At 32.0% G+C, this 12345-nt stretch overlaps 1 protein-coding gene across 2 annotated transcripts; it reads left to right on the top strand.

Moving 5' to 3' along the window:
- Positions 1–1474: 1474 nt before the first annotated feature.
- PRR7 (pseudo-response regulator 7) lies at positions 1475–7737 on the top strand. Of its 2 annotated transcripts, none has more exons than XM_021433410.2 (10): positions 1475–1760; positions 2222–2367; positions 2487–2838; positions 3409–3570; positions 3693–3826; positions 4157–4318; positions 5232–5415; positions 5571–6021; positions 6134–6941; positions 7298–7737. In XM_021433410.2, exons 3-10 carry the CDS (start codon positions 2499–2501, stop codon positions 7406–7408), a joined length of 2352 nt encoding a protein of 783 aa, XP_021289085.1. In that variant the 5' UTR covers positions 1475–1760; positions 2222–2367; positions 2487–2498; the 3' UTR covers positions 7409–7737. The 2 variants fall into 2 exon arrangements, with proteins under 2 accessions (XP_021289085.1, XP_021289086.1); XM_021433411.2 differs by having other exon boundaries at positions 2222–2393.
- The last annotated feature ends 4608 nt before the right edge of the window (positions 7738–12345 follow it).

Raw genomic sequence — 12345 nt, 5'->3', positions numbered from 1 at the left:
TTTCCAAACTTATTAAACTAAACTTAAATGATGTCAGTCTAATTTTGATTGTCAACTTTGATTAGAAGAACACAAAAAGAAAAAAAGAAACACTAATTTTTTCACTTGCATTCCCTTGCAACTTAATACACAATTAAATTCTGCCACTTGTCCCTAGGCTAAGTTGATATTCAATTTATATAAAAATTAATAATAAATAAATAAATAAATATACGAACACATTTAGCAGAGTTACTTATTTACAAAAAAGAAATGCTCTTTTAAAAAAAAATAATGATTTTTTTCTTTTTAATCCTATAAGGAACCCAATGAAGTTAAGGTGACAAAGAATAATTTTTTCCCTTGTAAATTTCCTCTCTTATATTTGAATTTATAAAATAACAAGAAGAGTTTACAAGGAAAAAAATTGTCTATTATTGTAAAATCAAAAATCATATATAAAGAAATAATTCGATGGGGAAAAAAGGAATATAATTCATTTGCTCATACATATTAAGTAATCATAATTTTTTTTATTTTTTACAATAATAATGATGAAGAAAGTAAGAGGAAAAAGGGTAGTATTGTCATTACGAGAAGAAGTCCATTGTTGTCAGCTACGAAGTCAAAGACATTCTTAATTGCGTGCAACACTCCGCATCAAACGCTCACCTAGATAATTTTTTATATTTAGTGTTGGTTTGTTTTATAGTAAAATATTTTTTAAAAATTATTTTTAAAATTTATAATTATTTAGAAAATAAAAAATTAATTTTAAATATAAAATATTTTATGAGTAAAGAGGATTAATTATGAAAAATATCTTACTCTTTTAAAAGGTATAAGATATTTTTCATAAAACAACACAAATATTATTATATTAAATTCATGAATATAAATTTAATGAATATTAATATTTAATTTAAAATATTAAAAATTAAAAATATTAAAATTTATTTTTAAAAAAATTAATTTAAATTATTAATATTTAAATTATATAATATTTTTAAAATTAAAAAATAATTTTTAATAAAATCATTCAATACAATTAAATTTTTTATTTATAAATGAAATAAATTTTATTAATAATTATAATAAAAAATATTACAACTAATAACAAGGCTAATCTCGTCATTTCAGCTTATTAACTCAACGCCGACACCACCGCCCTTTAACTCCAATCCAAAAGGATCGTTTAAAATGAGCAAAGCGCCTTTGACGTCCGTGAGAACGACGTAACGCCAGTCTCGATATTCCCCACCTCTTCATACGCCACGTGTCTCGCGCGAGATCTACAAGATCTTGAGAGATGTTATGGAGACACTCAAGCTCCCGGCTTTTGATTTTGTCCAGCTCAGCAAGCAAACGGGCCCCAAATTCTTAACCACGTGGAAATATCCACATATGACGTGGTATTTCTTCTACGTTCCACACCTCCATTTTATCCACGTCAGCAACTTTGGACTCATCTTAATATCTTCTCCGCTCTTCCGTCTCCTAAACAAGAGGTCGGCAATATCTGTCCTTTCCGAGTCGCTCTGTTTCTCAGGCAGTCAATTTAAAAAATAAAAATAAAAAATAAAAATTTAATCTGCAATAAATTGTGGAAAAATTTTGTCAATAATTTAAATTTCTTGTTTAAATGAAAAAGTTAAGCGTTGAAATTAATTTTTGCTTAATTTTTGCGCAATGTTATTTTTAAATTCAAATCGGTTTTAGATCGAGCTCAGTCATGGTGTTTAATGAAGCTTTGGCGAGGATTATCTTCATCTCTAGCACCTGTAAGTTCTTTACTTTCAGTTGAAGTTTGAATAATTTTCTTTTATTGAATTCCATTACTTTTTTCCGTAGATTTCATTTATTTATTTATTTTTTTGAAGAGATGAAGAAATGATGCTGTAGAATATTCAAAAAATTTCAATTTATTAGTTTAGTTATAGTTTTTTTAGATCTTTTGATTAAGTTTTGGTTAGTACTAAAAAAGCTTTGTTTAATATTAGGAGCAGATTTTAGGTGCTTGACATTAGGGTTTTGGCCTAGAAGTCTTTAAAATTTAATTTAATTTTGATAATTTGAAATTAACTAACGTAAATGTTTATGTATAAAGTTATGCTTGTTTCGTAGCACCGTGAATTTGTTCCCTGAATTGAGGAAAATATCAGGGAGAGTTACTTGTTTGATTGAACTTAATTATTCTATTTTTGTGGATTATTTTGATAGGATGCTCTGTTTTCTTCTACAGGGTGAAAGCAGCCTAGGGAGTATGGAGTTGGTTACTGAAGATTGAAAGGAGTTATATTTGTTTGTGGTGATTTATTTATCTTTAAGTTATGGATCTCCTTAGTGATTTGGTCTTGCTGTAGGTTGAACCGTACGTTTCTTGCTGAGGTTTGGGTTCTTGAAGACGAAGCTATGTACTATTTGTTTTGTGGATTGAAGAAGGATTTTCACTGTTTCAATATTGGACCATCCTTATTGTTGTCAGTCTTTTCTAATTTGATTTACAGGGAAGTGTCTAGATGAAAGTTGATAGCGATGGCAACAAAGGGTTACAAGAACTAAATCATCATCTATGTGATGGTAACAATAGATCTACAAATGGAGTTGTGACTGAGGAACATGTGACGCGAGAAGGAGATGAGCTGAAAGTTAATGAGATTGCACAAAATGTAAATGATGGTTACGTTGGGGCTGTTCAGGCCCCTGCTGTGCTGCAAATACCACAGCAACAGCCTCAAAATGCAATGGTTTGTTGGGAGAGGTTTCTGCATCTCAGATCACTTAAGGTTCTGCTTGTAGAAAATGATGATTCTACTCGCCATGTTGTCACTGCACTTCTGCGCAATTGCAGTTATGAAGGTTAGTGACTAGCCCTTCTAGGATTGTAACACAGAACAATTTTGCTCTCTGCTCCTCTTTTTGGCTGAAGAAATGCAAATTGTAAATTTGTGCCTCAGGATTTATTAACTTGGAATGAAATTGTCAAGGCTTGGAGGTTATTCTCTAAGATATTATAAATTTAGCGTACTTCCCACCTTCCAATAGATTATGCCACACAGAAGGGGAGCTGCTTTCTCAGCTAGATCAATTTGATTAATTAACCTCACTAATTACAAGACTTGAAAATGTTTGCGATTTATTTTGCCTGTTGAGAACCCAATTAAGCTAAGCCTGTTCCAGCTTTCAATAGCACTTGCAGCCAGAATCTTCTTATTATTTTTCGTATCTTGTCTATTTATTGCATCAATAAACTTGATACTTGGTTACATTTTGATGATAAAATTCTATGAAACCTATTTATCTCTTATTCAATTTACTCCTGGGAGGGGCAAGCTCTTCTCTACTGGAATTCCCGACTTATCAATTATCCAATGAACTATAAGGCTCATGTAGCCTATATTAACTGTAACACTCGCTTCATATTCCCAGTTATTGACGCTGCAAATGGACTGCAAGCATGGAAGATACTAGAAGATTTGACCAATCATATTGATCTTGTATTGACTGAGGTGGTTATGCCTTGCTTATCTGGCATTGGTCTTTTGAGCAAGATTATGAGCCATAAAACACGAAAAAATGTTCCTGTAATCAGTAAGTTCTCCACTCTCTTCTGCATTTTTGTTGATTGTTCTAGCACTTTTAATTCTTGTTTTCACTGGAGATCTTTTGAGTAGATAACTTTAACTACAAGTTTTGATGAGATCTGTGTGCAGTGATGTCTTCTCATGATTCAATGGGTCTAGTCTTTAAGTGTTTGTCAAAAGGTGCTGTTGACTTTTTGGTGAAGCCTATTCGAAAGAATGAGCTTAAGAACCTTTGGCAGCATGTTTGGAGGAGATGCCATAGTGTGAGTTGTTAACTTCCTACTTCAGATTTAGATTCCCTATGATAAGTAGAGATTGGGAACATATGTACTGGCAAACTTTTATTGTTATTTTCTGCTCATTTTTAAGAAAATAGATAAAACATTTGAAACTAAAAGCATACACCTCTAGTTTATTTTCAAATTGTATGAAGAAAATAACGTTATAAGACTGTTATCTATTAGGAGAACGACTTATACAACTTTGTTATCATGGTATTGTACTTCATCTTTACATTGCAAAAAAAAAAAAAAAGCTTACACTTTTTGTTTTCATAGTTTTCTTTGCCTAATGATTGATTTCTGCTCCCTCAGTCTAGTGGTAGTGGAAGTGAGAGTGGAACACAAACTCAAAAATCTGTGAAATCGAAAAGTGCTGAGAAGTCTGACAACAACACTGGCAGCAATGAGGAGGATGATAATGAGAGCATCGGTTTAAATTTTGGGGATGGCAGTGATGATGGGAGTGGCACTCAGGTACTCTAAGTCTGTCCTTAAGTTGCAGAATATATAATATATTATTTTATGAGGTAGTGAGGTTTAGTCCTTAGAATGTAGAAAGATCCAGTGAACTGAATTAGCAGCTTGATTTTTGAAACTGTAACTCTTACATTGGTTTATGTCATAGTGCAGTGAGGATAGTTTGTTTTTTGTGCATGCACATTTACAATATATAAATATTTTTGTTTCAAATTGTACTTGGCTTAAACTTTCATGCAAGTTTAATATCAAGATACCATGTTTCATTGAAACCACAAAAGGATAAAATAAGTTCTGATCTGTCTCCTTAAGTCCTTGACTTACAACTAAGATCTCCCTCCCTAAGCTTTGCTTACGAAATGCTGTACAGATTCTTAAGAAAAGAAAACTGTTTAGTCTTTGCTCAAAATATTTGAGTAGCTCATTCTATTCAGTGCTTAAAAAGTTGTTTCCATGAAGAAGAAACAAGCAGGTTGTGATCTCTAACAGTATTTTTGTTGTTTGGCAACAATTTGCATGCTAACACATGTATAACAAAATAGGTATGTGGGTCGATCCACTAATCAAGATTTAATGACAAAATGCAACCTCAAAATTCATTTTGAAAACTACCAGAACTTCATTATTTTGCTCAAGTTGAACTGAGCCTTAATCGCAAACTATTGTAGTCTGCATGAATCTATTTTATCCATTCCAAATAGGCTACATTATCTACTGATGCCAAATCCTACTTAACCACTTCAAACCATGAAGCGTTTGGTCTTTTACCTCTATTGTCCTCACTGTCAATGGTTTAATTGAATCACTTTCAAACCGTGGATCAAAATTTTATGGAAGTTGTTAGAAACCTATAAATAAATAAATATATATATATGAACTGGAAAACCATCAGTGCATGCTCTTTTTGCAGAGTTCTTGGACGAGGCAAGCCATGGAAGTTGACAGCCCTCGTCCAGTCTCACCCTGGGATCGAGTTGCTGAGTGCCCTGATAGTACATGTGCCCAAGTTATCCATTCAAATGCAGATCTATCGGGAAACAAATGGGTGCCAGTGACTGCAGCAAAGGAGTGCAAAGAACAAGATGAACAGCTTGGTAAACACAAAATTTTCACATTTGTAGCTTGAAGTATATCAAGCTACTCATCTTCTTTCAATATTTAGTTCCTTTTTACTTTTATTCGCTCTATTGGTAAATGGCAATGCCTGTCTCTTTTTCTCTTTTAAATTTTTTAATCCTTTCTACTGCAGACAATGTTGCAGTGGGAAAAGACCTGGACACAGCCGTGCCTAGAAATGTAGATTTACAACTAGAGCATCCAGTTGAGGTCCCAATCAAAGCAATTGTGACAAAACAAATTAACCTTCTCGAGATGGGCTCCAGTAAATTCAATGAACAGATAGATAATAGGAAGTTGGACCTCAATAGTGAAACCCCATCAAGCAAACTAAAGTCTGAAGCTGCTAATCAAACTGGCATCGACTCGGAGACTACTGATCTCCAGAAGGAAAGTGCAGATTATGAGGCTTCAAACAGACTTTCCAAGATCTTAGATAGTGATGATAAAACCATCAATGATTCAAAAGAACTACCATCTATTGACCTTGGGTTGAAGAGACTTAGAGGAGTTCAAGATGCTGGGACTGCGTTTAGGGATGAGCGTAATGTTTTGAGACGTTCTGACTCTTCAGCCTTCTCAAGGTATAAAGAAGTGTTGATGGATAGGAATTTCAATTATTTGATCCCAGAAAATTATTATTTAAAGATTTGTTGAATTCTAAATAGTTTTGACCATTATGTCTATTGCCTGCAGGTATAATACGGCATCAAATGCAAATAAGGTTCCCACTGTCAACATTGGAAGCTCGTCTGCACTTGACAATAACATAGAGGTGACAAGAAAAGGATCAGCATCTGATGTTCGATTTCATTTGATTAATGAACCTCCCAATCAATGCTCAAATGTTGGTAGCAATAACATAGATATGGGCTCCACAGCAAATAATGCTTTTGCCAAGCCAGCAGTTTTGAAGAATAAGTCAGCTGCATCATCCATTGTCAGATCTTCGCATCCATCCTCGACTTTCCAGCCTATGAAAAATGACCTAAGTGCTAGTCAGAAAGTTGTATTAGACAAGGCTGATGATGTAAATACTACAGCAGGGATGGCTCAACCTAGAGGGACTCACCAAGAACTCCAAATACTACGCTTCCCACACCATTATGATCACCATCACCATCTCGCTCATGGTATACAACAGCAGCAACAGCCACCTGAACATAATGATTTATCATTAAAAAAAATGGCTGCAGATGCTTCTCATTGTGGGTCGTCCAATGTGTTGGGTGGGCCTGTTGAAGGAAATGCTGGCAACTACAGTGTCAATGGAAGTGCCTCAGGTAGTAACCATGGAAGCAATGGGCCAAATGGAAGTAGCACTGCAGTCAACACTGTAGGGACAAACATAGAAAGTGATAATGGGATAGCTGGGAAAAGTGGAAGCGGTGATGCAAGTGGTAGTGGGAGTGGGAGCAGGGTAGACCAGAGCAAGTCTGCTCATAGAGAAGCTGCATTGACCAAATTTCGTCAGAAGAGGAAAGAGAGATGCTTCCGGAAAAAGGTAACTAGCATTAAGCTGTTTAATATATGCAAGATAGTCAATCCTTTAAAACCTTCAAGCCACCAGCACTGGTTATGCCATTAATTGCTGACATGCATGAGAATTTTGTACACACGCACAAGATTTTGTTTCCATTTGGACTAGGAAAACCTATATTGCTTCAATCTCTTGAGATATCTTCCTACCAGTGTGGGAACTAGTTAACCCTCTTCTAACGAAAAGAGGATATGCACATTAGTTTTTGGAAGATCGGTGATAGGATGGAACATGGGAGGTTTATTTTCTTTTAAACACTCAGAGCTCATCAATTTGAGCACTCGGAGTAACCTTTCTTTTAATTCTTCGGCTTTTTCCAGGTTCGGTACCAAAGCAGGAAACGACTAGCAGAACAACGGCCCCGCATCCGAGGGCAATTCGTGCGACAAACAGCAAACAACAATGACCCTGCATCGGAGGGCAATTCATGAGACAAACAGTGAACAGGAACACAAGCAGAACATGAGATAACAAATTAAACCCTCTTGCTGGTAGTGCAACAAGATTTGGTCCACTCATTATGAGAGGACTTTTGATGTAGCCTCTTTGAGAAATGTTAGACATGGTGAACTCTACTTTATTGACGTAGACCTTTTCCTGTTTTTCCTTCCTTTTCAATTTGTTGTTGTGGGCTTAAAACTGTGACATAGGGGAACTGGAGAAGGTTAGAAGACTTGTACAATAAGACCCAATTTCCATTTCGCGTGCTGGATTCATGGACATCATTGAACAATAGGGTGAATTTGAGAACCTTTGATCATGTTCCATTGGTTGCTTTCTCAAGTTTCTTAATCCGGATTTCCTTCCGAAAAGTATCCTATGTTTGGTATTTGAAGACTTTGGGCAGTGTGCTTGGAAGAGTCAGCTTGAACAACCGACATTGGAAAAAGCCCAAAGGGTATTGGGCAATTTATCATTCCAAGTAAAGGAAGCATTTATGACATAGAGTTGTGTCAAATTTCAACGACCCACTTGCGGTATTTTGTTTTCAAGGATATGTAGCTTAAATTAATATATGCAAAACTACCTCCAAGGCAAGAAATAATTAAAAAGAAAGAGATAATTTGCAAATAAAATTTTAAATTATTTTCAAAAATATAAATAAGTATTTACTTTTTTGTTACGATGAATCAAGTTTTTTATTAATGATTGATTAATTATTATTAATTAAAATATTATTTATTAATATAAAAAATAAAAAATATCACATGATTATTTAAATATATCAAATTAATATATTACATCAGTATAATGTAAAGTAAAATGATAAATGATATCTTGATTAAATCAATTATTAATCGTAAAAATTTATTTAATTTAAAATAAAAATATAAAAATTTGATTAAACGTAATAAAAATATAAAAATTTATTTTATTTTTTAAAAATAATTTAATAATTTTTTTAAACATTATACCTATTTAATATTAATAAATACAAAAGTACCTCCCACACAAGAAATAAAAGGTGAGTTGGTGCAGTTGGGTACAATAAACATGCACTCTACCAAACAAATTTGCTCATTTTCACCTAATCTCATATTTATGGATATATTCAAACAAGCCCTAACTTAAGGACTATAAAGTTAACTTTCAATAATTTTCCTTTTGGTTTGCTCCCAACAAAAGGGATAATGCTTTTAAGAATTTGCAGAACTTTTGTTGGTTTCTGTCCCCTCTTTTCCATTTGAATTCATTTAATGCATTAACGAGAATATTACTAGTAAGGGTAATCCTTCAAACTTAGAAAGAAGATATCTAAGAAGTGCAACAATTTCTGGTTATTTGTTCCAAAGATTGGAAATACCCTTTTTAAAGATAAAAGAGTAAAAAAATTCCTGTTCCCAAGCTCTTAACTTTCTTTGCCCAGTGACTCAGTCAGTAGCAGTGTGTGATGGAGACAAACACTAATTCCATGCAGTAGCAGTAGTAAATTTCAGAGGTTGGGGACTGGATTATCCAAGAAAGCAAAGGAAAAGGGCAGTTGGTAGGCTTTATGGATACAAGGAGGACCACCTTTTTGCAGGTTTGATACTTGAAACTTTGCCTAGGTGGTGGTGGTAGCATTTAAACCAAGCTTGTCTTGTTCATTTTAACTCTTCCTCAAAAGAAAAAGAGTAAAGAATATTCTTAACTTGTAACTTTGGTCCTTGGTTTTACAATCCCTTTGCCTTTTCATTGGTCCCATCACCAAAGCACGTGCCACTGCCCTGTCAATCTCAAAAGACTCTCAAACCAAACCCTAAACGCCATTGACACAAAGAGAAAACGTGAAGGATGCTGCGGGGTATAATTTCTTACTTCATTTATACTTTTGGGTTATGACTGATTCCGGGTTTTTCTCCCTTAATTTTCTTTTCTGGTTTTCCCTTCCTTAACAAGCAGTAGGGAGGAAGAAGAATACTTGAAACCCTACAAATTTTGACTTTCGATTAACAACTGGAATTACACAAAGCATAACAAGTTCTTTGTTGTTTTAATTTTTTCTAATTTTTTTCTTATTTTATATTCTGAAGAATTGTGCCCCAATGGATTTATTTTATAATCATAAGATTATTTTTTTTTTGTTGTTTTATTTGAATTTTTTTTTATGAAATCAATCTCTTTCATGCTTTTAAAGCTAAACACATGGACAATGTTTTTAGGAAGAAATAATAAATATAATAAACTGAAAATCCAAGATTCAAATTTAAACTTAAAATAGTTTGAAGAAGAAGAATTTCTTAATCAAACTCTACAAATTTCTATAACATCAAAAGAAAATCGATAAATTTTATTTTTGAAAATTAAAAGATAGACAAGTTGATATAAAAAGTCAATAGAGATGGAGCTTGAATCTTTTATTTGTCAAAGCTTAATTTCTTAATGAAAATGAAGTTTTCGCTTTTTCCATCGGATTATAAATGGACGATTAATTTTGTTATTTTTTAATAAAATTCATCAATTAAAAAATTATGATTAAAAATAATCAAAAAATATTTGAATATCAAAATTTTTTTGAATACCACAATTTTTTGTTGTGAAAAACTATCAACAAAAATATTATCAAACAAGTAAACCATTACTCTTTTAAATATAAGATATCCATATTTAGAGATATATAAGAGTTATCCTTTGAGAATGATGTCTCTGCTAGAGGAGCAAGCCCACAACACTCTTAACTCCCTTATAGCTTTTAAATTGTTTAGAGATAAACATTTCGAAGCTCTTATATTCTCATTCAATGCTTTGTTTTCCTACGATTCTTACTTTTATATAGTTTTTATTTTATAACTTTTTTCACTCATAATTAATTTTTTTCTCGATACTTATTATGAATTTAAAGTAAGCTTCAATTCATCTTAAACCCATTTCTCTAATAAAATCATATATGTTATCTGAATTCTTCATTTTAGATACTTCATTAATCATAGAGTAAATTTATTTAAAAAAATATACAAATATTATACTTTAAACTTTAAAATTAATATAAAAAAAACTCAACATACACTAAATTAATCTCGATTTCATGTAGCATAGTTTATACTATAATAATATCGTATGTGTAAGCATGTACTTCAATCCAATGAGCAATATTTATTACAACTCGAACCTAATTATTTACTTAGAAAGGATATGGATATCTGCTATAATAATTAAGGCCCCACTCAACTTGCTGTCAATTATGAAAAATAAAAATTGATTATTCCTTTAATATAAAGAAATTAATAAAATAAAAGTTCCTTAAACGATGCCGTACCCAACAAATTAATTACTTCAGTCAATGTCGTTCGCAGGAGGCAATTCATGGCACGTGCGAGAGACATTAACACAACTACCGGTCACGCACTTAGAATATCGGTTTGAAAGTTGGTCAACAGCCCCACCCCTCCTCCCCAAACCCAATCCCCCCAACTAACATTCCAATAGTCGTTATCCCCTCAACTAATCTTCAAAGCCTTCCTCAAACGATATATATAAAGTTAGAATTTTTCAATTTTTATTTTAACAATTTCAATATAAATCGAGTAATTAAAAAATATTTTTGATTATTATATTTGATAAATATTTTACATCGAGTTAAATTTTGGATATAGATAAATTCGAATTAAATTATTTATTTATTTTATAAAAAATGGAATTAATTATAGCCTTAAACAAATCTATGATAAAAGTCTCCAAAGTCTTCATTGAATGGAGCAACTATGATTTTGATTAATGAGAGGGCGGCTTTACCATAATCTTACTTTTTGATTATCTCAACACAATGAAATAATTTCTAAAGTCTTTAATAATTAATATTTGAATATTTGATTCATTAATTAGTGAATAATTTCTTATCTAAAAAGTAAGATTTAATTTTTTTTTCAATTTTAAAAAAAAAGTCTTTAACAATTATATGAGTTACATTCATAGAATTCTTGTTTCTTGATTATGCTTGACCAAGTCTTGATTTAATTAGTCTTTTTATATTTTTAATTATTTTTTTCCTTCTATGATAGCCATCATCTGCATTGTTTTCAACGCCCAAATGCAGTAAGTCAATGGGTGAAATGAAACTGTGTTTTGTGTTTTTGACCATGGCAAAATGGCAAGCCCTATTTGCTTAACTTGTTAATCTTATCCTAGTGCATGCGTTCAAGCTATTTTGACAAATTGTTACCTTTTATGTACACAACATTCTCTTAAATATTTCTCCTCTTTTTCCCTCATTCTTTATATAAAAATATATAATAATAGAGATTTTTAATTATGTATCTTATGTCACAAGTCGGAACTTGATATTTGATATCTCAAATCAACTATTAAACTCGATCTATACCCATTATGATTTTAATTTATTCCAAAAAAATTTTAATAAATTTTTTATTTAACTAGGATTATGTGAATTTTTTTCTTAATTGTATCACGTGGATAACTTCTTGTGGGATATTAATTTTGCCTCATAAAATTAAAAAATATCGTGAACCAATAAATTATCTTTGAATTAAGGGTATTTTGTCAATTTTATTGCACAAAATTGACAACTAACGATTTGTAAGAACCGAAATTATATACAAAATACTAATAGAAAATTTGAAAATATTTTATTAAACTAGTTATTTGATGGTTGGAGGAATAATCTCTATAGTCTTTAGTAATTATATAAATATATATTTGAAATATCAACAATGTTAGAGTTATTACAAACATAACATTAAATTAATAGCTCAACTGAATTAAATCATTTGGCTCTTCAACCAGAGGTTAGAATCAGTCTTTAATACAAACCCAGCGGCTTCATTTATATACCCAGACGGCTAAAAGGGGTCATGCTTCACACGGAAGGACTCTTTTACCCTTGTAATTTTTATCTTCCCATGAAAAACAATGGGTAAAACAGTCTTTTTAT

Source organism: Theobroma umbraticum, unplaced genomic scaffold (assembly GCF_002168275.2).
Source record: "Theobroma umbraticum cultivar Fairchild unplaced genomic scaffold, ASM216827v3 scaffold_86.0, whole genome shotgun sequence".
Classification (NCBI taxonomy): domain Eukaryota; kingdom Viridiplantae; phylum Streptophyta; class Magnoliopsida; order Malvales; family Malvaceae; genus Theobroma; species Theobroma umbraticum.
Note: the sequence above shows the minus strand (reverse complement) of the source record. Positions and strands in the feature narration are given on the sequence as shown.

What these genes read in the sequence shown, in the direction of transcription:
- PRR7 (XM_021433410.2), top strand. Translation starts at nt 2,499, where the DNA reads ATGAAAGTTGATAGCGATGGCAACAAAGGGTTACAAGAACTAAATCAT. An exon ending in AAAAAATGTTCCTGTAATCA is followed by an intron (nt 3,571 to 3,692) that starts GTAAGTTCTCCA and finishes ATCTGTGTGCAG; the next exon opens with TGATGTCTTCTCATGATTCA. An exon ending in TTTGGAGGAGATGCCATAGT is followed by an intron (nt 3,827 to 4,156) that starts GTGAGTTGTTAA and finishes CTGCTCCCTCAG; the next exon opens with TCTAGTGGTAGTGGAAGTGA.